This window comes from Bos indicus x Bos taurus, unplaced genomic scaffold, assembly GCF_003369695.1.
Source record: "Bos indicus x Bos taurus breed Angus x Brahman F1 hybrid unplaced genomic scaffold, Bos_hybrid_MaternalHap_v2.0 SuperScaffold_100166, whole genome shotgun sequence".
Classification (NCBI taxonomy): Eukaryota; Metazoa; Chordata; class Mammalia; order Artiodactyla; family Bovidae; genus Bos; species Bos indicus x Bos taurus.
Genome location: NW_020867072.1, coordinates 370,839 through 390,712, shown reverse-complemented (window position 1 = coordinate 390,712; position 19,874 = coordinate 370,839). Strand labels below are relative to the sequence as shown.

The window sequence follows — 19,874 nt, the reverse complement described above, 5'->3', positions numbered from 1 at the left end:
GATAAGGAATCAAAGCTGGGGAAAGATTTCTGACACAAGGCAATATTTTGTGAAACTCCCCATTTCCTGGCCATCTATTATAAATCACTCTAGAAAGTGTCTATTTACCCCTAAGACTTTACCTTGTCTTTGTACAAATATCCATCCCTATATACAGACACTCAGAAAGTCCAACTGGAAAACCACAAACTCCATCAACACAGTCAGAGCCTTATCCATTTTAATATGTAAGAACAGAATAATAAACATATTTTTAAAATTTTATAATATTTGAACTGTTTGAGTAGTAGAACTGAACAACTTTCTGAGAAATTTGCACAAAACAATTAGATTGTCTCTATCTGAATAAATGTAATTTAAAAAGAGTAAGATTCCTTCAACAAGCCCTGCTCTCAAACTGTCCAGATTAATGGTTAAAATGTACTTGCTTTTCAGAGATCTATTTAGTACATAAAATAGCTTTTGTTCAAAAATTTCGAGTTAAACATTTGAAATGTAATTATACTGTAAATCCTGAGTATCTCAGTGGCATCCTATTTTTTAAATCTTTTAAGAGAATGGCTTAGACAAGATAGTCTACATGTCCTTTTCCACAACCTTCTGTAACATGACAGAAGAAAACAGAAAGCAAAGTGTAGATGGGTTTTCCTTGCATTCACTAAGGCTTTTAATAAGCCCTTCAGACACCTGGAAAGCAGAGGAAGTTTTTGAGTAAATGTTTGCTTCTCTTTTTTACCCTTGCAAAATTTATGTCAGCCAAATATTACAGGATTGAGGGCTTTGTTTTTTTGTTTCCAGTTAAAATCAATCTGACCAACTAGAGACACAGTGGCCCAGAAATAAAACTATGGCTGAAGTCTATGATCAGTTAGAAGCCAAATACACTTGTCAGCTAACAGCTTTGCTAACTGGAATGAATCGTTGAATTTCTGAAGCTCAACTGAATTGTCCAAGGGTCTGTCAGTTTCCTTGATGATAAGAAACTTGGCAGTGTTGGATAAAAGGGTAGGATGATGAACAAACCAAATGGGAAAACTGCTTTGTGCCCTGAAATGTGATAATATGATTTTCCTAGAGAGATTCATAGTTTAACTTTCCTAATTATCACACAGAATAAGCCCCATAGAAAACTCCCCCTACCAAACAGCTAAATGAAAAATCCCATCACCTTCCTCCCCTCCCCCCAAAGCAGTAGAATGTTGTGATTTACAAAGAAGAAAAATGTTTTAAGCATTTTAAAAGTCAAGCTTTAGGAAGATAAACTAACCTGAGACAAATGTTACATTTGAATCTTGTAAAAAATAAAATCAGAGATGGCTGTGTCCAAATTAGACACTGGAAAGGAGAAGGGTAAGAGATTTTCAGGCTTGAAGTACCTGAATAATTGACTTCATGCATTATCCATTTTGTGTGTAGCAGTCACTCCCCAAATAACCTAGAATCAGAGCATATCCATTGAGTTCATACAGGCCAACACTGCTCCAGATAGGAAAACTGAGACCCAGTGAGAACTATGACTTATCCTTATAGCTTCTTAGCTGTACAAAGATCAGAACCTCAGATCCTGGGACTCTGTTATGAAATACCACCTCTAGGTTCTTTTCTGGACAAGTCGGACTTTATGAAACAACTGTGTTCTGACAGAAATATGACTTAATGTAGTCTGAACACAAAGAATTTCTCTTCTATATGGAAGACTTAAGAAACAAACCAAACACACAGGTCCTGCTGCTGCTGCTAAGTCGCTTCAGTCGTGTCCGACTCTGTGCGACCCCATAGATGGCAGCCCACTAGGCTCCTCCATCCCTGGGATTCTCCAGGCAAGAACACTGGAGAGGGTTGCCATTTCCTTCTCCAATGCATGAAAGTGAAAAGTGAAAGTGAAGTCGCTCAGTCGTGTCTGACTCTTAGCGACCCCATGGATTGCAGCCTACCAGGCTCCTCCGTCCATGGGATTTTCCAGGCATGAGTACTGGAGTGGGGTGCCATTGCCTTCTCTGACACACAGGTCCTAGGAAGACCTAAATGATAAGCTCTGAATCATCATTCAAGCTTTGTCAGGGAGTTTATTTTCTCTCAACTTGGAATCTCCTGATTCCAAAAGCCAATAACAAGGAAATCTCAGCGCTCAGCAGTAAAGCTTCTTTTAAGTCTAGAATGCGATCGCTGGGTTCAATAGACAGATTCGGGTATCACTTAAAATTGGGCCTGCCGGCATGTAATAAACTTTGGATCTTAGCTGTGTGTTACTGTAACTTCTCTACCATCATCACAGTGTGCATGTGTGTGTTCTTCATAAGCTCTGAAAATCGTTCCAGTAAATATTTGTTTAGTACTTCCTGGAACAGCTAAAAACCCATTACAATTGCTTTGAACTTAGATCCTTCAGTTTTTCACCCTTCTTCAGTGTTCACATGAGAGCCAGTATTATTCATTCATTCATTATGGAAATATTTATTGAAGGGTTATATATTCCAAATCACTATGGCAGGCGTTAATGCTGTGAAAGGGAAAGGGGCTTGAGGAGTCAGCGACTTGGCTAAAGATTACCCAGAGCACACCCCATTCACCTCTCCTATTTGCCCAACAGTCACTTTTGTGAGCCAGAAATTACCTTATATTTGATGTTGTACCCAACATTCTGTTAAGATCAAATGTATCCCAAAATGCCAGGTAACTAGATCTGACAGATAATTAGCTCTAATGTTCCTTTTTAGGGTAATGTTGATAGCAAACACAAAATAATGGTTGAAAAATCAAATTAATAAAAATGATGTATAACTAATCACATACTGTTGCCCAGGGAAATATGGACCAGGTGCATTTCCAGCCTCCATTCAGTAATGACAACATCTATTTTGATGGTCTTTTCCTAGGATCAACAGGCACATATGATTTGCTGTCTGATATGACATGTGTTCAGAATGGGGGGCTGTATATCCCTTTCATTCCCATTCCATTTCAACTTATCTTTCTTGTGGCTCAGCTGGTAAAGAATCCACCTGCAATGTGGGAGAGCTGCATTCAATCCCTGGGTTGGGAAGATCCCCTGGAGAAGGAAAAGGCTACCCAATCCAGTATTCTGGCCTGGAGAATTCCATGGACTATATAGTCCATGGGGTTACAAAGAGTCAGACACGACTGAGCAGCTTTCACTTGGATGAAATAATTTCGTGTACTAAGCACCAACTCTCATTCTTCATTAAAACACTCTAGAATGAGACTATTCCAATTGTTTTCACAGACTTGTGAAGGCCATATGAATAATCTGAATATATGGTGAAGACAGTAAATTAATAATCTAAAGAGGGGATAATTAGTTGCAAATCCTCTTGTTCATCACACAAATCTCAAGTCCTTTGTTGTACATTTGTGGATGGAGCATACCTGGCAGATATATTCTGATGTCCAACCAATGCAAATACCAAATAAGTCACTTTGCTATAGTATTACCATGATTACAGCAACAAATGCATCTCTCTCTCACTCGTTTTGACTCTAGTCTCTGCGAATACAGTATAACATCTTCTTTAATGAATTCATAATTTCTATTTCTTGGATTTGCATGCCAATCTTTCTCATTTTATAGATATAAAAGTATTAAATCACCTATGGTATTAGACAGAATTTTGTAATGAAAAACAGTTGGCTGTTGTGTGGGTTGGTGTGTGTGGTGAAGGCAGTGTGAAATCAGACTTTCAATTCCTAGAGAGATCTCAATTTTAATTGTTTTATTGTTCTTTCTACTTTTAATTTTTTAAGGCTGATACCAATGGGTATTCATAGAAAAGTATTAGTATGTTTTTAAAAGGACATTTACCCTTAATATGTAAATTCTAATCATACAAAGAAGACCTTAATTTGTAAATATTTGAACAGTATAGACCAAGGCAAAGAGAATGGTTCCAGCAATACTTTGTCATCAACTCTTCTCAAGAGTCTAAAGAATTTTTCTAACTAATTCAAATGTTCATTTTTTGTGAATATTTATTAATTGAAAGCTAACTGTAGCATAAAAAATAATTTTATATAAAGTTTATCCAATAAAACACAGTATCATTTGATCACATTTTCAGTATTTCATTTTCCCTATTAACAGCCCAAAATATGGCACTCATTTTTTTGAAACAATGTCACTATTTGGCACAGAAGTCTATTTACACGAGAGTGCATTTCATTTTCCATTTATTCCAGTAATTTGAGAACAATTATTTGCAACTAAATCTAACAGTATTTGTACAAGTACTTTCAAGCTAAAATACTGCTAAAAAATTACAACACACATGCAGTTTAATATGTTTACATGATCACATATATTTATTATAAAACCTGTGACTCTAAGCACTTTATAGGATGTGAATACAGGAGTCACTCTACCGTCTAATGAATCATGGCCACATCTGACAGAGAAAATGCTTCGGAGCAGAAAAGTCCTGTGGTCAATGGAATTGAAATGGGTTGGCTACTCGGACTGTTCCGGAATGCTACTGCGCCCTCAGAGAATCGCTTGATAGCTCCAGTCACACAAAACTGCAGCGGATTTTCAAGTATAAGCCCTTAGCAACCAAGAAACTGGTAGCACAAGCAGCACTGGAAAAACACACTCTTATTATGCAGGTGGGCTGTGTTTTAAGCAAAGTTGATATTGAAACTCCAAACATACAAAAAAGATAAATTAGACAGATTATTTGTATTATAAAATGGTTTTCTGCCTTATAAAAAGATTGATTCACAAGTTTCCTCTAAATGGCAGCTCTCCTAATGCTTTTAAAATACAATTTAACTTACAAAACTTCAATTTATATGTGACTTTTTGCACAACCATTGTGGGAAGCAAAGTACACCTGTATACAGTACTTAATTTTCTCTCAGGATTTAGGTGTCTTATTGTCTTTGTAAAAGACACTTAAGCCAAATGTTATATTTTAAGCCACTGAAATAGAAAGTCAATACTGCCTTTAAAACATGGATATTCCAAAATTATAAGTATGTTTGTGATTTTTTGTATTTACAATTTGGGGATTCATCTTTATAATGTACATCTTTAGATAGCAGAAGTATATAGCTATTTTCAGGCCATAATATTGGACCCTATTCTGCAGAAATTTGTTTTTATTTTTGTGGGTGTTCTCCCTGTTTAACTGTGTAACTCTAAAATGATGTTAATGGTGGTTACACAGTAACTAGCACATGATGTGTCAGTGTTATATTTCATTGCACAAAATCATCTTCAAAAACTCAACTTCCTGCATTTCACTGCTGTCCCCACTGTTTTTTCAGGTGATGGTCATTCAGATAAGGTTCTCCTTTTTTTAGTACTAAGCTCTCTGCAGGGTGTGGGCGTGAGGGGGTGGACAGAGATCCTGACTACTGTATCTCTGCACCGTCTTAGCACACAGCACAAAGCCTGGCCCCTAGGAAGCAAACACTCAATTACTTAGTGAATGAATGAAGAAATGACTGGATTAGGAGAATTGTCTAGAAGACTTCCTTCAGTCTAGCTTCCAATCCAGTTATGTTTCTGAAATGTGTACAGCTAAAATGAATTTCCAGAGTCTGAGAAATCACAGAATGTCCCTCTTTTTCATTAGACCCTTTTTGTAAAATCCATAGAATATTGAGCCCTTGATGAAATGAAAATATTTAGAAAAATTAAATCACCTTAGAGGCCAGAGGATAAAGCAGAGGAAACTGAAGGGTCATTTCCTTACTCACCAACTGCTGGAGGGAAGTAACAAGGCACACAGGTTGACCAAAGTCCAGAAGCAAATTAGACTTTTGGCAATTGTGTCCAGACTGAGAAGTGGTGCTTTTGAGAGTTTTGATACAAACTTAGACACAGGTATATTCAGAAACAGCAGAAGGAACTAATTAAGAGCTAGAATCAGAGGGAATTACCATTTGCCAGATATACAGATCTGTTTCAGGCAGGGCCAGGGGAGATCACATTCTGCTGGCTGGAACCATTTCGCTGTGCTTGTGCTCATACCCATTACAAGCTGCATGTGAAATAAAAGTGAAATAGCAAAATCCAGCTGTAGGAGATAAAAATAAAAATCCTAAAATAAAATATGGTTTAAAGCACTTGAATGGATAAAGCAAAACAATACAATCAGTGGGGATGCTAATAAGTTAAAAAACAAAGTGTTTGTGATTGCATTAAAAAAATAAAGCTTCACAGTATATGGTGTTTTATGCCTTTAAATGAAATAGTCTGGACCACATTCAAACAATTTCATCTTAAAACCTAAAACAAAATAAAGTACACATCTAAGAAGCATGAGAATTTAAAATTAAACCATAGTTATTAAGCAAAAGAGTTTATGAATCTGAGTTCTTCCAGGAGGCCGCTTTAAAATCATGTAACTAAATGAATAGTAAGCAATCTCTGCTTAAAATGAATGAATTAGTTTTTCTATAGAGACTAGTATTTTACAGGAATGATTTTATTTTCAGGAGAATACGAACATTGAAGTGGAATCACCACATCAGTGGTTCTAGGCATACAGTTTAAACCAAAAAACTCTCTTAATAGAAGATGGATATTAATTTGCCTTCATAATCATTCCCTCAAATACCTACCTCAGTGTTCTGTATTTATCGTTGCACCAAATGAGAGCAGACCTGACAGTCCTTTTGTATTTCTTATATATATAAGAGGAGATGGTTTCCGGGAGCTATCTCCAAGTTCAACTGGCATATCACTCTTGCTCCTCTTCTATGAAATGTAAAATCTCTGGACATTAACCTTCCTGTAGATCATTTCAGCCCACCGTTTTAAACTTCAATCTAATGGATTTAAATAAGAATTATGATCTCTAATCAAAGAATGAACACGTAAGCTTGTCACTGTAGATGTTCAGAGATTTTAGGGCATTAAAGGCATTTACTTTCCTGAATGCCCTTTACATTTATATATACACAATTACCTTCTATTGTTAAAAAAACGATTTTGCACCAGTAGCTATTAATCCAAATAATTTGGATTTAAGTAATTTCTAATTGAAAGCCTATCACATGAATTGTTTATAGTGACAGACAATAAACTATTAGTCATTTTAAAGCTTTAAAAGTAAGTCATCAGGATCCACTTCAATCTCCACATGATAATAAAGGATTATTATGTGCAGTAACCTATTTATGAAAAGGAAACAGTGTGCTTCTTTCAGATGCCATCAATTGCTTTAATAAGGAACTGAAAAGCTGGACTACTTTATATGCAGATCACCACCCCAGTTGCATAAGGATTTACAATAGACAAAACAAAACTATTTTTTGTTGTAAAGAAGGGCTGTTTGTTTAAATCACACAATAATATTTGCATCTAAAAATTATTTACAGGCTAATAAGGCTTCATAAATGTTATGTAGACTTGGTTAGTTCAAATCATTTTAATTCTAACACCAAAACGAAAAGCTTGGTCAAGCCAAGGAAAAATTCAAGCAACACTTGCCTCAAGAAGGCAGGGGAAGAAAAGATGGCTACTTTCTCCATTTAGGCATTTATTAATTGCGTTGGAGACACACAGGGTACATCATTTGATAGCTCCCTGTTAACGCTTCCATAAACTCAAGAGGAAAACACTGCTTTCTCCGAAAATGGGAAAATTGAGATGGATTCTGAGTCTAACCTTTAATCCTAAAAGAAATAGCAAGTAATGTATAGATTTGTCTCTGTTGCCTTGAATTTGCAGAGAACTTACTTGGGACGTTTAAATCTCACCTTTGAAGTCTTCCTTCAAGGCATTTAATGGCTCGTATGTCTTTATTAAATGAGGTGTGTGGCGGCCTCTACTGGTGTGTGTTTATAGAAAATGTTTCAATAGGCAGAAAAAATATTAATTTCAATTAAAAAGTTAGAAATACAGACTCTTTCATTTAAATATAAAAATATCTAATTTAATGCAGGAAAAATATATTACAAGTTGTGTAATGTACTCTTTAATTAGGAAAATAATCTAAAACACTGACCATGTTAGTGTAAAATAATGATTTATGGAAGGGCATTAATTGTTCAATTCACTCATATTGGGTTAAATATATTTTATTAATGAATTACTAATCCCAACTGAGGTGGTTTATTACCTCTAGTCCACTGTTAAATCCCCTTAGTTGACTTAAATAAAATCATTTAGAACAAACCCAAAGGAAAGGAAACATTTTACAGTTAAATCTATAAAGTCCTAGAACTAGAATCATTTGATGACAAGCTGGTTTCTATAACTCAAGCAAACTGTACGTTGACTTAATATAGCTGACATTTCAATCTATTTTACAGTGTTTTTAATTTCAAAAATACAACACATTAAAATATGTTCAATTTATCAAAGCTAAAAGCAACATTTAAGTAATGTACTTAAAGTGCAAAGGCACTTTAACATGAAGAAGTGATGCCCAGTGGCTATGCTTGGTAACTGAAGTTCGAAATACCATATATCGTTATTTACAAAAGAATTTATAGTCTCAAAAGATCTTTGGAGATCTTCTACAAAATACACTAAATATCCATTTTCATTTTAAAAGTTTGCTTACTGTTTCTTCATTCACTATAATCTCCTCTTCCCATTCCCACACTGGAAAAATAAAAGAAGAAAAAGGAAACACAACCATAAAGTATATGAAAAAATGCACTGTAGAAACATTCATGTTCAATGATGATTCCTAAGGAGAGAAGTGGGGGGAAGGTGGGGGAGGGAGGAGAGCAAGAGAGAAATAATTTAAAGGAAAACTTGAAAAAGCAGTATCATTGCTTCACCCCATCCCCCAAACATCTTCAAAGTCCCCCACTGAGGCTGAGAAACGGAGAACAGACACACACAAAAGCAAACGCCCAGCCTCCAAGAGTTTGGAGCAGCATCCTTTGATGCCAGAGGGTTGTCAATGATTTCCTTTCACAGCTGACTGATTGCAGTTTGTTTTTCCAGAACTTCGAGGTAGTCTGGTTCTGATTGCGGCTTAGCTTGCAGTAAAGGGTGGTCTGCTTTGGACTGCCCCACAAAGCATTTCCTGGGAGTTCCATATAAAACGGTTTTATTGATTCTGTCTTGGTTTTGGCGTCGAGATTCATAGGAAGGGGTGAACTGCCTTTTAGGTAAGGTACAAAAGTTATAGTGGACAAGTCCCGCACTGGGCAGCTCCTTGACCCGCTCAGCGATATTCTGATACAGCAGCTCGGGCTCTCTTGGGGCCTGCTTTTCCAGAAGCTCTGTGGCACTGATAGTGTAAGCAAGTGTGGCTGGCTCTTCTTTCTTCTCCTCCAGGTTGCTGTAACTGAATTCTTGCAGGTTTCGGTAATAGGCCACCGGGTCTCCTTCCTTCTGCATGTAGATGGGGTTTTGGCACATCTGGCCCACAGGTGGAGGGATGTAGTTATAGACGTGGCCGTCTGCTTTATCCTGGGTCTCAGTGTTGTAAGAGCCGTACTGTAACTGGAAGGAACTTACATCTAAGTTGTTAGCACTCCTGGGAACACTGGGTACCCGCTTCCGGCGTTTCAGGACAAAGACAAATAAGCCAGCGCCGAAACAGACAGATAAGATAAAGACAACCAGCAATCCTAAAATCAAGACAGAAAGCGGAACTTCAGTGTGCAGTTCAGGGTAGGAACTGGGAGACACACTGAGCGAGCGAGGTGTGTCTGTGTTGTGATTCATTGACAAAACGGTTCCGTCTGACAAGTTTGGACCATCTGGACAGATTGCCTCCCTCCCCAGAAACTTCAGGATCTCCCCGGCGTGTTTCGCAGGAGATTCACAGGTCACCTCGTTGATGATGACAGGGGAATTGGCATGCTCTGTCCAATCCTTCAGTCCCATGATGTCACAGGTGCAGTCCCAGGGGTTCTCTTGGAGATCAATCTGGATAAAAGCCGGAAGCTGATCTAGAACTCCTTTCACTGGCAAGTGAGAAAAATGGTTGTTTCTCAGATTCAGCCTGGTGAGGGCCGTGCCCCCAAATATGTTATCAGGCAGGGACCGTAGCAGGTTGTTATTCAGAAACAGCAGCTGTAGGTTAATCAAAGCATCAAAGGTCAGCGGCTTAATTTCCTTAATGACATTATACTCTAAATAGAGATACTGCAAGCTCTGCAGCCCATCAAACATAGCCGGAAACAGCACTTCAAGGTAATTGCCATTTAGATAAAGTCTGCGTAAACTGGTCAGGTTTGTGAAGGCACCTTCCTGAATGACTGCAATCCTATTGTTGCCTAGATGCAGCAAATCCAAAGAACTGTATTCTAAGAGGTCATTCTTATAGACCATTTGAAGATAGTTCCCTGTCAGGTAGAGTTTCTTTGGACTGGTGGGTTTGGGCTGCAGGTCGGAGATGTTGGTGAACTTCCGTTCTTGGCAGTTGACGTTCAGCCCATTGTCGGAGCTCTGAGAGGTGCAGACACAGCTGCTGGGGCAGGTGAGGGGCACTGGGGACTTGGTCTGGTACACCATGATGGGGCCAAAGCTCTGCCTGTCCTTTGACACTGTGACCCGGGGGGTGGGACGGTTTCTCATTTTGGGTGGCCGGCTGGCTTTTGGAGCCCGGGTCGGGTTGAGAGCAGGATTCAGGGTAGGTGACAGCCTCGGGATGTGTGTGTCGGTGTGGCCACCCCTCTGAGCCGAGTCACCAGTACTTTTTCTGGGGCAGAGGTCTTGCCTGGTCAGCTGGGTGACATCTTTACCGTGCAAGCGGAAAGGGGTTTCACAGACAATCTCCCCCACGAAAACGGTGATGGTGTCCAGCCAAGCCTTGAGTGGAAGTAAATCGCATGTGCAGTTCCAGGGGTTCTCCTCCAGCTGGATCTCCATGATGCCCCCGATGTGCTCGAGGACCCCCGCGAAAGGCATCAGTTTCAGCCGGTTCCCTCGCAGGTCTAGGTGGGTCAGCAGGACGAAGCGGAACACATTGCTGGGCAGCGACAGAAGGAGGTTGTCATTCAGGATGAGCACTTTGAGCTTGTTCAGCTTGCTGAAGGCCCCCGCCTCGATGGCGCTGATGTAATTGTAGTCAGCCTGCAGATACTCCAGGCTCTCTAGGCCCAGGAAGGTGTCCTCCCTCAGCACCTCGAGCTTGTTGTTGTTGAGGTGCAGCCTCTTCAGGGTCTTCAGCCCACTGAACGCCCCTGTACGGATCTCCTGCAGCCCGTTGTTGCCCAGGTGGAGAGTCACAGCGTTGGAGTAGTTGACGAACTCGTTGGGGTACAGTCTGGTCAGGAGGTTGCCATTGAGGAAGAGCTGATAGATTCGGTACTGGGGGGGCTGGAGCAGGCTGACGGTTGTAAATCCTTTGTTTTCGCAGTTAATATTCAGGACGTTCTCCTTCTCTTCACACAGGCAGCGGATCTTGCAAATGTCTTTGGCAGTTTTGCGACTCTCCGTCTCTAAGATCCCGGCCACGGTTAACACGCTGAGGAACCAGACGCCGCTCAGCATCTTTAGGCGCCGTCGGGGTCAGCTCAGGTACCTACAGGCAAACCTTGGGCGGGGGGCAAGAGAGAGCGGGAGGCGGGGGAGAAAGAAACACGGAGGCCCGATTAAAATGGCAAAGCGAGGGGGCGGCGTGGGAGGGAGGAAGACGGCGGGAAGTGGGCAGCGAGGCAGAATGAAATCACTGCGTTTTTTTTTCCCCAGCGGTTTCTGCTCTCCTCCCCACTCCCGGCCCACCCACCCACCGACCCACCCACGCGTCCCGGCACCCACATGCTTGCACCTGATTTCCCAGCGGGTCGCAGCCAGCCACGAAGTCATTAGTAACCGAGTTGTCCTACTAAATCCAGCCCATCGCCTCCTCCTCCGCCCCTGGGGGATATCTTGAAGCTATCTCGGGCGGCTTGACCGTCCTGGGCTCGCAGCAGAAATTGCTCTACTTTTTTTTGTTGTTGTTTTGTTTTTTTAACTGCGCAAAAAGGGGGTGGGAAAATCAGGGGACTGGAGGCGGGGGGAAGGGAGAGGGTGGACGAGCAAAGACAGCGCGGGGTGCTGGGGCGGGGGTCTGTTACTCACGCATCAGGAGAAGACGGGACCCCTCTCCTCTGCAGTCCGCCGGTAGTTTAGCATCTTCAGAAAGAGAGGAAGAGCAAGGTAAAAGGGGACGCCGCTGCTTCCGGAGGGATGCTGTTTTCTGCTGGTTGATTTAATTTTGCTGGGGGGTGGGGAGGTGGGGGTGCGCACGAATTCGGAATCTGGCAGGCGACAGGAGAGGCCGAGGACGCTCCGAGCGGCGGGCAGCTGAGTCTCCGGGGACCCCGGGGGGTGCGACTGCGCACGGAGCTGGCGAAGCCGGCCGGCCCGGTCGGCTGGCGGCGGCGACGGCCGAGCCTGGGCTCTCACTTCCAGTCCCGCGGCAGTGGCAGCAGTGCGCCTGGCAGTTTGAATTTGAGAGGCTTTGCGGGTTCCCCGGGACAGGGCTGGGGTGACGTCACGGGGGAGGGGGCAGGCCGGGGAGCGAGGGCGCGCGGCGGGGGAGGGAGGGGCAGACGCTTCCCTTTCCCAGCGAGTGGCTTCGCCAAGCTCGAATCCCGGCTGCGTCAGTTGCTTCTGAACTCCTCCACCTCCAGCCCGGCGGGCGGCGGGTGGCTGGCGGAGCTCCTGGAGAGGGGGTTCTCCAGGAGCGGCCCCACTATGGGGTTGGCACCGCCGGGACGCCTCGGGCCCTTCCGAGTGGTTTCTTCCACCTGCCCCTCCCTCCTGGCCCTTCCACTGGGACTTGGGGTTGGGGGGCGGGGATGTTGGTGTCTCATTACAGATTCTGGAGCAGGGGTCCCATCTTCCGTGTGTGTGAAATCTTCCGTGTGTGTGTGTGTGCCTCTTTGCTACAGGACTCTGTGTGTGTGTGTGTCAAATCTTCCGAGTGTGTCCCATCTTCCGTGTGTGTGTGTGTGTGTGTGCGCGCGCGCGCGTACCCGCGCTCGCGCGCCTCTTTGCTACAGAACTGAGCCCGCCTGCCAGCCTCCTAGCTGAGATGCTCTTGGTGCGGAGAGCGGGCTGTGTGTGCACCAGTGAGCCTGTGTGGGAGGACGAGGAGTTCTCCCGGGGGTTCTATGCTTTGCATTCAGAGCTTTGTTTCAGTGCGCAGAAAATTACTTTCTGGGTGGTGACTGGCCAGATATTTGCCTGGATTCTGACAGCCAGCCCAACAACATTAGCCTATAGACTGAGATAAACAACAACAAAACCCTTCTCCCCCTGAGGTTTATACTTAGCTAGATAATGAGGTTTAAACGTGTACTCTTAGCCTGAAGGAAGGAGAAGAGGGGTGGGTGTCAGACAGGCACGGCCAGGCTGCGCCTTAGCTGGGAGTCCAGTCCACAAGGGTGCAGAGCCCTCCAGGCTGCAGGAGCCAGGGACCCAGGGGGACAGAAACCGCCGATGCAGGAAGACTTGCTTCTGAGAAAGAAAAGGGATGACCCGAGTCCTGGCCTGAGACTCAGGAGACCTGGCCTCTGGTTCAGTTCTGTAGCCAGGTGTGTTGCTTTGTTTCTGGATCTTCCCGTTCCCACTGGCACAAGGGGGTGGACTATTCGGCCCCTCCCAGGTCTGCTAATCAATTGCATTCAGATAACCTTTCCTCAGGATTATTATTGGCCAGGTGTTGGCTTTTTGCCTTCAGTATCTCTGTTTTCCCCTAATTATCTTAAGGTCCCCTTTTAAGGCAACTTTTAAGTTGCACAGTTGGAGTCCATTTGCAAAATGGGAATGTCTGCCCATGGCCCAGAAGGGCCAGGGACTGCCTCTGGTGGGAATGGGGGAGATGAGGCAGCAAAAGTAATGGATGGAAGAGAATGGGAAGAGTTGACCGAGCTATGTGCCAGTCCAGCCAGACACTTCAGCGATTCTTCCCTGCCTCCTGGGCCCTGCCTGCCACAGTCCACACAGGGTCCCATGGCTGGGCGAAGGGTGGCAGAGAGGTTCTGGCAGAGGTCATCAGCCTTCAGAGAACAGCAAGCCTCCTGCCTCTCCCCTCCTCCTTTCCTGTGAAGCTGATGTCCTAGAATTGTCCCACCCAGACAAGTTTTTCCCTCCCCAAGAAGGGCTTTCTAGTTTATAAACAGCTTTCAAGCAACCTGTGGCTTTGGCCAGTCTCCTCCACAATTGGTAGCAGGCCTTCGCCTTTCCCCTCCTTTTCTTTTGGGGAAGAGCCCATCCCCATCCAGTAATTCTGGCTTCACCTTGGGCAACACTGTTTCCTTCTGGGCCCTCAAATTTCCTTCTTCTCTGCTAAAGGGCAACAGTAGAGGAACTGCCCCAGAGCTGGAGGGCATAGCCTCCCACCCACCCTGGCAACTACATCATTGCCAGTGGAATGGTGCAGTGCCAGCACGATTAAACTGCCTTCCAGAGCAGAGGGGCATTTGTTTCTACATATTTCCAAATGTTAAATATATAGAGTTCCTAGAGAGAGATGGTTTATTCTGTCATTCATATAACAAACATTTATTAATTAGGTTAATATTTCACTGAAGTGGAAGCCAACATGAGAGCTGGACAATACCTTTGCAATCAGATTCATTTTCTAGATGAGGACATTTCCTCAACCAGGGGAAGTGCTGACTTGCTTAAGTTCAAGAATCTATAAAATTAGAAACAGAACCCAGGGATTCTGAGTCCCAGGCCAGCAGTTCTCCAAAAAACTCACTCCTGCTTACCGTGAATTGGTGGTGGTGGTGGTGGTGATTTACTGAAATGTGTTCTTAAAAACAAAAATTTTGAAAGTGAAATACCAAATATGAGTTTTAGTTTCCAAAGATCGTAATTTCCTGCAGGAGACGGATGACTCTGTCAATACAGTTTTAGGACAGCATCTACTAGGAATTAGGGCGGGGGGTCGTCAATGGATGACGGAGGCGGTTGAAGTCCTCGACATCACGGGGCGAGGGAGACGACGCGGTAGGCTGCCTAGGGGAGCGGCACTGGGGACCCCGCGAGGGCCGCAGCGGTCCCCTCCCGTGGTTGGCTTCAGACGCGGGTCGGTGGACCCTCCCACCACTGCCGCATCTCCCGCCGGTCCCCGGGCTGCTGCAGCAGCTTCCCCAAACACAGTGACGGGGAACAAATCAGCCTCCACGCCGGAAAGCACTTTAAGGAAGTTTCCTTCAGCCCCGCGAGTCGGGAAGCGCCGCCGCGGCTCCCCGCCGGGGACAGCGGCTCCCGGGGCGGCGGAAAGGGGCCAAGTGAACGCGGAGCACGCGGGAGGCAGAGGCGGACGCTAAAATCGGGCAAACGCTCCCTGTCCCCGCGGGGGCGATGGAGGGAGAAACTGGGACTCCGCCGCCTCGGTCTCCCTCGCATCTTCCCAAATGAAGCGGGACTCGGGTCTTCGGGGCCGCCGGCGGCAAGTGCGAGCGTGCGCGCAGCCCTCCTCCTCTCCGGCCGCCAGGGGCTTCACGGAGCCCGGCCGGCCCGGGGAGGAGGCTTCCGCCGCCCGCCAGCCAGCAGCCTTTGGCCCCCGCTCCGCCTCCCGCGGCCCAGCCTTTCTCGAGAGCTCTTCTCGGGACCCAGGAACCCGGCGAGTCCCCCGAGGCCGGGCCCCGAGCCCGACCGCTCACGCAGCCCTCTCCTGCTCTCGCGTCTCCATCGCCGCGACGGCCGCTCGCGCCGCGCCGCCCCCTTCCCGGGCCCGGGTCGCTGCGTCCTCCGCCCGAGCGGTGGCCGCGCGACGCCCGGAGCCGGACCACGCCCGCCCGCGCGGACGGACGGTCCCGGGGCCGGGCAGCCGGAGCGGGGACGGCCGGCCACCCGCGCGCGGTCCCCGGCGGATCGCGCCGTCTTTCCTTGCCCGTTCCCTCTGCCGAGGGAGCCGGCTGGCCGGCCGCGTCGCCGCGGCGTCCCCCGAATGCTCAGAACTTACCCGGCGAACGCGCCGCCCGGAGCTTCCCCCGGAGGCGCCCCCGACATCCGCGAGCTGGGGAGGCGCGGGAGGCGGCGCGGCCTCAGCCCGGCGCGGCCCGGGAGCAAAGGCTCGGCGGAGAGCGCGGGCGGCGCCCCCAAGGGCAGGCAGATCCCCACTGGAGCCGCTCGCCGCCGGGCAGCGCTACCGGCAGGAAGGAGGGAGGGAACCGGGAGGGAGGCGGAGAGGAGGCGGGAGGGGGAGGAGGCAGGCGAGGTAGAGGGCGGGCCGGCGGACCCCCGCCCGCGCTTATCAATCACCCCGCAGATCAGGTGTCACTGCGCTACACCCGGATGGCAATGGACCGGCCCACAAACGAGCCTGGCTCGGCTTCTCTGACCTGTGCCGCGGAGCGCAGCTCCCGCCTCCCGGCGGCCCCTCTCGCCTGGAAATCTGCCCAGCCCCTGCAGCTTTCACCGGGGGCTGCGGCGCGGACACGGTCAAGTGACATCAGGATGGCACGGGGTCCGGACCGTAGGCGAGGGGACACTGAGACCTCAGGGTGGAAGTTATGGACAACTGAAAGCGGCCAGCTCTTCGAGCCGGCACCGTCCAGGACGGCTGCCCCCTTAACTAGTGAGCGCCCAGGGCTCGCCGTTCGCGAGCAGATGTGTAAGGACCCCTGACGAGGCAGTCAACACGGCATTTCCATATAACGTGGAGCCGGGCGACACCAGCGTGCGCCAGAGCCAGCCTTTCGCCACGGCCCAATCCCTGGTTCCGTTTGATTCTTTTCATTCTTCACGAGGTTGCCTGGATCGACTGGAGCGGACTCGGGGCCACCCGCCTTTCTGCTTTCTCCTTTCTTTCCTCTCTGATTAGTAGTCCAGGTGGTTGTGTTTTGATCACGGGAAGATGCTATAGGCGAGGGTCATGGTAGCCCCAGAGGGAAATGCGCAAAAGCCCAGAGCGTCGCGGTTCCTTCCACACCCGCTTTCCCTGGGTCTCCGGGAGAAAGTTGCAGTTGTATTCATTGAAGACGGGAGCAGGTAGTAGATGGCGTTGGCACTGAGACTTTCTCCCCTCAGTCCTGGAGCAGAGCAGCCGTAAGGAGAGTCATCACTGTCCCCTATCCTTTTCATTCCCTCTCTACAGGGTCTGTAAAACCCCAGTTCTTCAGAAATCCACTCACTTGGTGGCAGAGAAGGAGAGCTGAGGGGAGGAGACAGACGCAACAGAGCAAAAACTAGCTCTGGGCTAATGAATCTGCACTGCAATTTGTCTGTTTCAAGGTTATTTCCTGCACGTTTAAACCACTTTCTCCTGGCACAAACTTCCACTTCATTCTTGTCCTTACCCTGGGGAATATTTTGTGCTTCTTTCTTCTCTTCTAGGCTTTCTTTTCTTAATGGTTTTCTAAGCAGACCACTCTGGGCCTCTTTAATGGAAAATTACTGATAATCTTATGCACGTAGGCAGACTTTATTTTAGTAATAGTCCAGAGAATTTTCTCATATGTCTCTGAGGTTGTAAGGAGCATTACTGTTCCTTTTATTGACTTCAGTCCTGAGAAAGCCTTTTTGATATTCCCCTGCCATTCAGACAAGCAGTTTCAGAATAATAGAGTTCTCACATATGCACATGGGCAGGCTATTTACAGTTACATAGTCAGAAACATTGCTTTTCTTTAATATCCTTATTCGTGTAAAACCTGTTCACTATGACTATAGCAGCAGCCTGAACTCATTATATTATTACTGAGAACATTTAATACTGTTTCTTCATCTGTCTTTACCTCATTTCGGACGGTGTCATCTTTTTGTGTAGTCATTTAATGGGGGCTATAAACAACTACAAGGCACAGAGCTGAGGGGCTATTCAAAGGCAGAAATAATGACACATTCATGCTGAAAAAAAAAAAGACACAGTTTACTGAGAAGAGTGGTGTATCCCTCGCTATAGGGGACACACACAAAAGCCATGACATATACAGATGAGATGAGGAACATGCTATTTTATTTTGGTCCAGTAGAAACTTGTAACGGAGAAGGCAATGGCACCCCACTCCAGCACTCTTGCCTGGAAAATTCCATGGACGGAGGAGCCTGGTAGGCCACAGTCCATGGGGTCGCTAAAAGTCAGACACGACTGAGCGACTTCACTTTCACTTTTCACTTTTATGCACTGGAGAAGGAAATGGCAACCCACTCCAGTGTTCTTGCCTGGAGAATCCCAGGGACGGGGGAGCCTGGTGGGCTGCCGTCTATGGGGTTGCACAGAGTCGGACACGACTGAAGCGACTTAGCAGCAGCAGCAGCAGAAACTTGTAAAATGGGCATGCATTCATTTTAATCAGCCTTGTAAGCAAGTCTAATATCTTTATCAGCCTTCAGAAAAGCACTTAGCAGCCTGCCTTTCTGCACAAGACCACACTGATAGTAAGATGAAAAAGAGCAGACTTTTTGTCAGCATAACATTTTCAAGTAGTTGAATAGCTATTTCAAAGGATACCCTGAATGCACACAAGCACACAAAATCAGGAGCAATACAGAACTTTCTGTGAGGGTTGTTGCATAGATAATTACAGAAGGGAGTTTTAAGTGTGTGGAAGATATAAATGTACCAATTTGTTGGAAAGCTGTTTCATACTGATTTTTCTAAAAGTTTCTGTGTTACAGGGAAAATTCCTGATGTAATTGAATATCAAAGACATGCATATTAATGTATGTGTGTGAATTAGTAAAAATGACATTCTTGATTCTTTGCTGTAGTGGCATTGTAAATGCATCTCTGTGTTTGTCTGCTGAACTCAGTTGATGAGTTTATGTCACCAAAGGGCTTAGAGATCCCTGATTGCAATGCTGGTGGGGCAATAGAGAAAATTTTGTTAAATTTTGCTTGGGCTTTTGAAATTTCAAGCTAAATTTAGGAGAAAGTCAGAAGCTTCACATAGGATGAAGTTTTGAAATGTGAAGACATTACCAAGACAATGCAAATGTTGCCCAGTTACTGAGAGTACACAGTTTGCCTGAGAATGCTGCTTTTCCACCTTTACACAACAATCCAGGGCTGGAAAGCTTTTAAAAATTTTACAAAATAAGACCAAGTAGAGACCTCATGCAGAGTCAGTAAATCTAAGACCAGTGTGAGGTGTTTTCTGAAAATAGTGTCCCTTTAAACCAAAGGTTTCAAAGAAGTGTTCAGACGGAGACAGACAAATTCCTAAATAAAGAAATGAGACGCAGAGGACATGTCGTTAATACCGGTAATTATAGTTTTAAGGATATTGTATACGTTGGTTCTCTGATGCTATTGAAAGTCTGGATATTTTTAAAGTCAATGCAATTATTTTGATTATTTTGGCAGGCATGTTGGCTTGGTTGGAATAGTGCTGGGCCAGGACCCAGAGCAGTTTGTCTTTTAATCAAACTCATATCCAAACTCTTGGAGACCAATGACCTGGGTTCAAATTCCAGGGTAGATCCTGTCCCTAAGTTTCCCCATGTGCAAAACTGGGTACTACCACTTGTCCTATGGAGTCAGTAAGGATGAGTACCCATATGTGAGGTGAAATATTGAAATGAGAAATCCCTAAACTCCTTTCTTAAGAAAAGTAATTGATGCAAAGCAATGGTTTTAGTGAGAAAGCATCATTTTACCTGAAATTGGATAATAGAATCAGGATTTGAAAGATGTTTTACTCTTCTCATTGGAGCTGTATGATGTCAGGCATTCAAATGAAAACTTGAAAACATTTCATCTTTTCCCTAGATTTTTTTCCAAATACATAGATTTATGTGTATATCAGGATGTTGACTTCTTGGATCAGATCAGTGTTTGCTGTGGAGGGCTGGTGTACTTAATGTGTTTAGAAGCATCCCTGGCTTCTCCCAATTTCCAGTAGCACCAGTATGTTATATATTTATATACATGTACTATATGTTTGGCCTTCCCTGGTGGCTCAGACAGTAAAGAATATGCCTGCAGTGCAGGAGACCTGGATTCAATCCGTGGGTCAGGAAGATCCCCCGGAGAAGGGAATGGAAACCCATTCCA

At 45.4% G+C, this 19,874-nt stretch overlaps 1 protein-coding gene across 4 annotated transcripts; it reads right to left on the bottom strand.

The window, feature by feature from the left end:
• Positions 1 to 3,969: 3,969 nt before the first annotated feature.
• On the bottom strand, positions 3,970 to 16,239 carry SLITRK2 (SLIT and NTRK like family member 2). Of its 4 annotated transcripts, none has more exons than XR_003509981.1 (4): positions 11,996 to 12,401; positions 11,703 to 11,888; positions 6,583 to 11,468; positions 3,970 to 5,999 (listed from the first exon to the last, which is right to left on the bottom strand). XR_003509981.1 is itself a non-coding variant. In XM_027535588.1 (4 exons), exon 4 carries the CDS (start codon positions 11,423 to 11,425, stop codon positions 8,891 to 8,893), a length of 2,535 nt encoding a protein of 844 aa, XP_027391389.1. In that variant the 5' UTR covers positions 11,426 to 11,468; positions 11,703 to 11,888; positions 11,996 to 12,049; positions 15,840 to 16,239; the 3' UTR covers positions 3,970 to 8,890. The 4 variants fall into 4 exon arrangements, 3 of the variants coding, with proteins under 3 accessions (XP_027391389.1, XP_027391390.1, XP_027391391.1); XM_027535588.1 differs by adding an exon at positions 15,840 to 16,239 and having other exon boundaries at positions 3,970 to 11,468; positions 11,996 to 12,049; XM_027535589.1 differs by having other exon boundaries at positions 3,970 to 11,468; positions 11,693 to 11,888; positions 11,996 to 12,236.
• Between the last annotated feature and the right edge of the window lie 3,635 nt (positions 16,240 to 19,874).

Bases quoted from the DNA above. Each gene is read 5' to 3' on its own strand.
- SLITRK2 (XM_027535588.1), bottom strand. From the start codon at position 11,425: ATGCTGAGCGGCGTCTGGTTCCTCAGCGTGTTAACCGTGGCCGGGATC.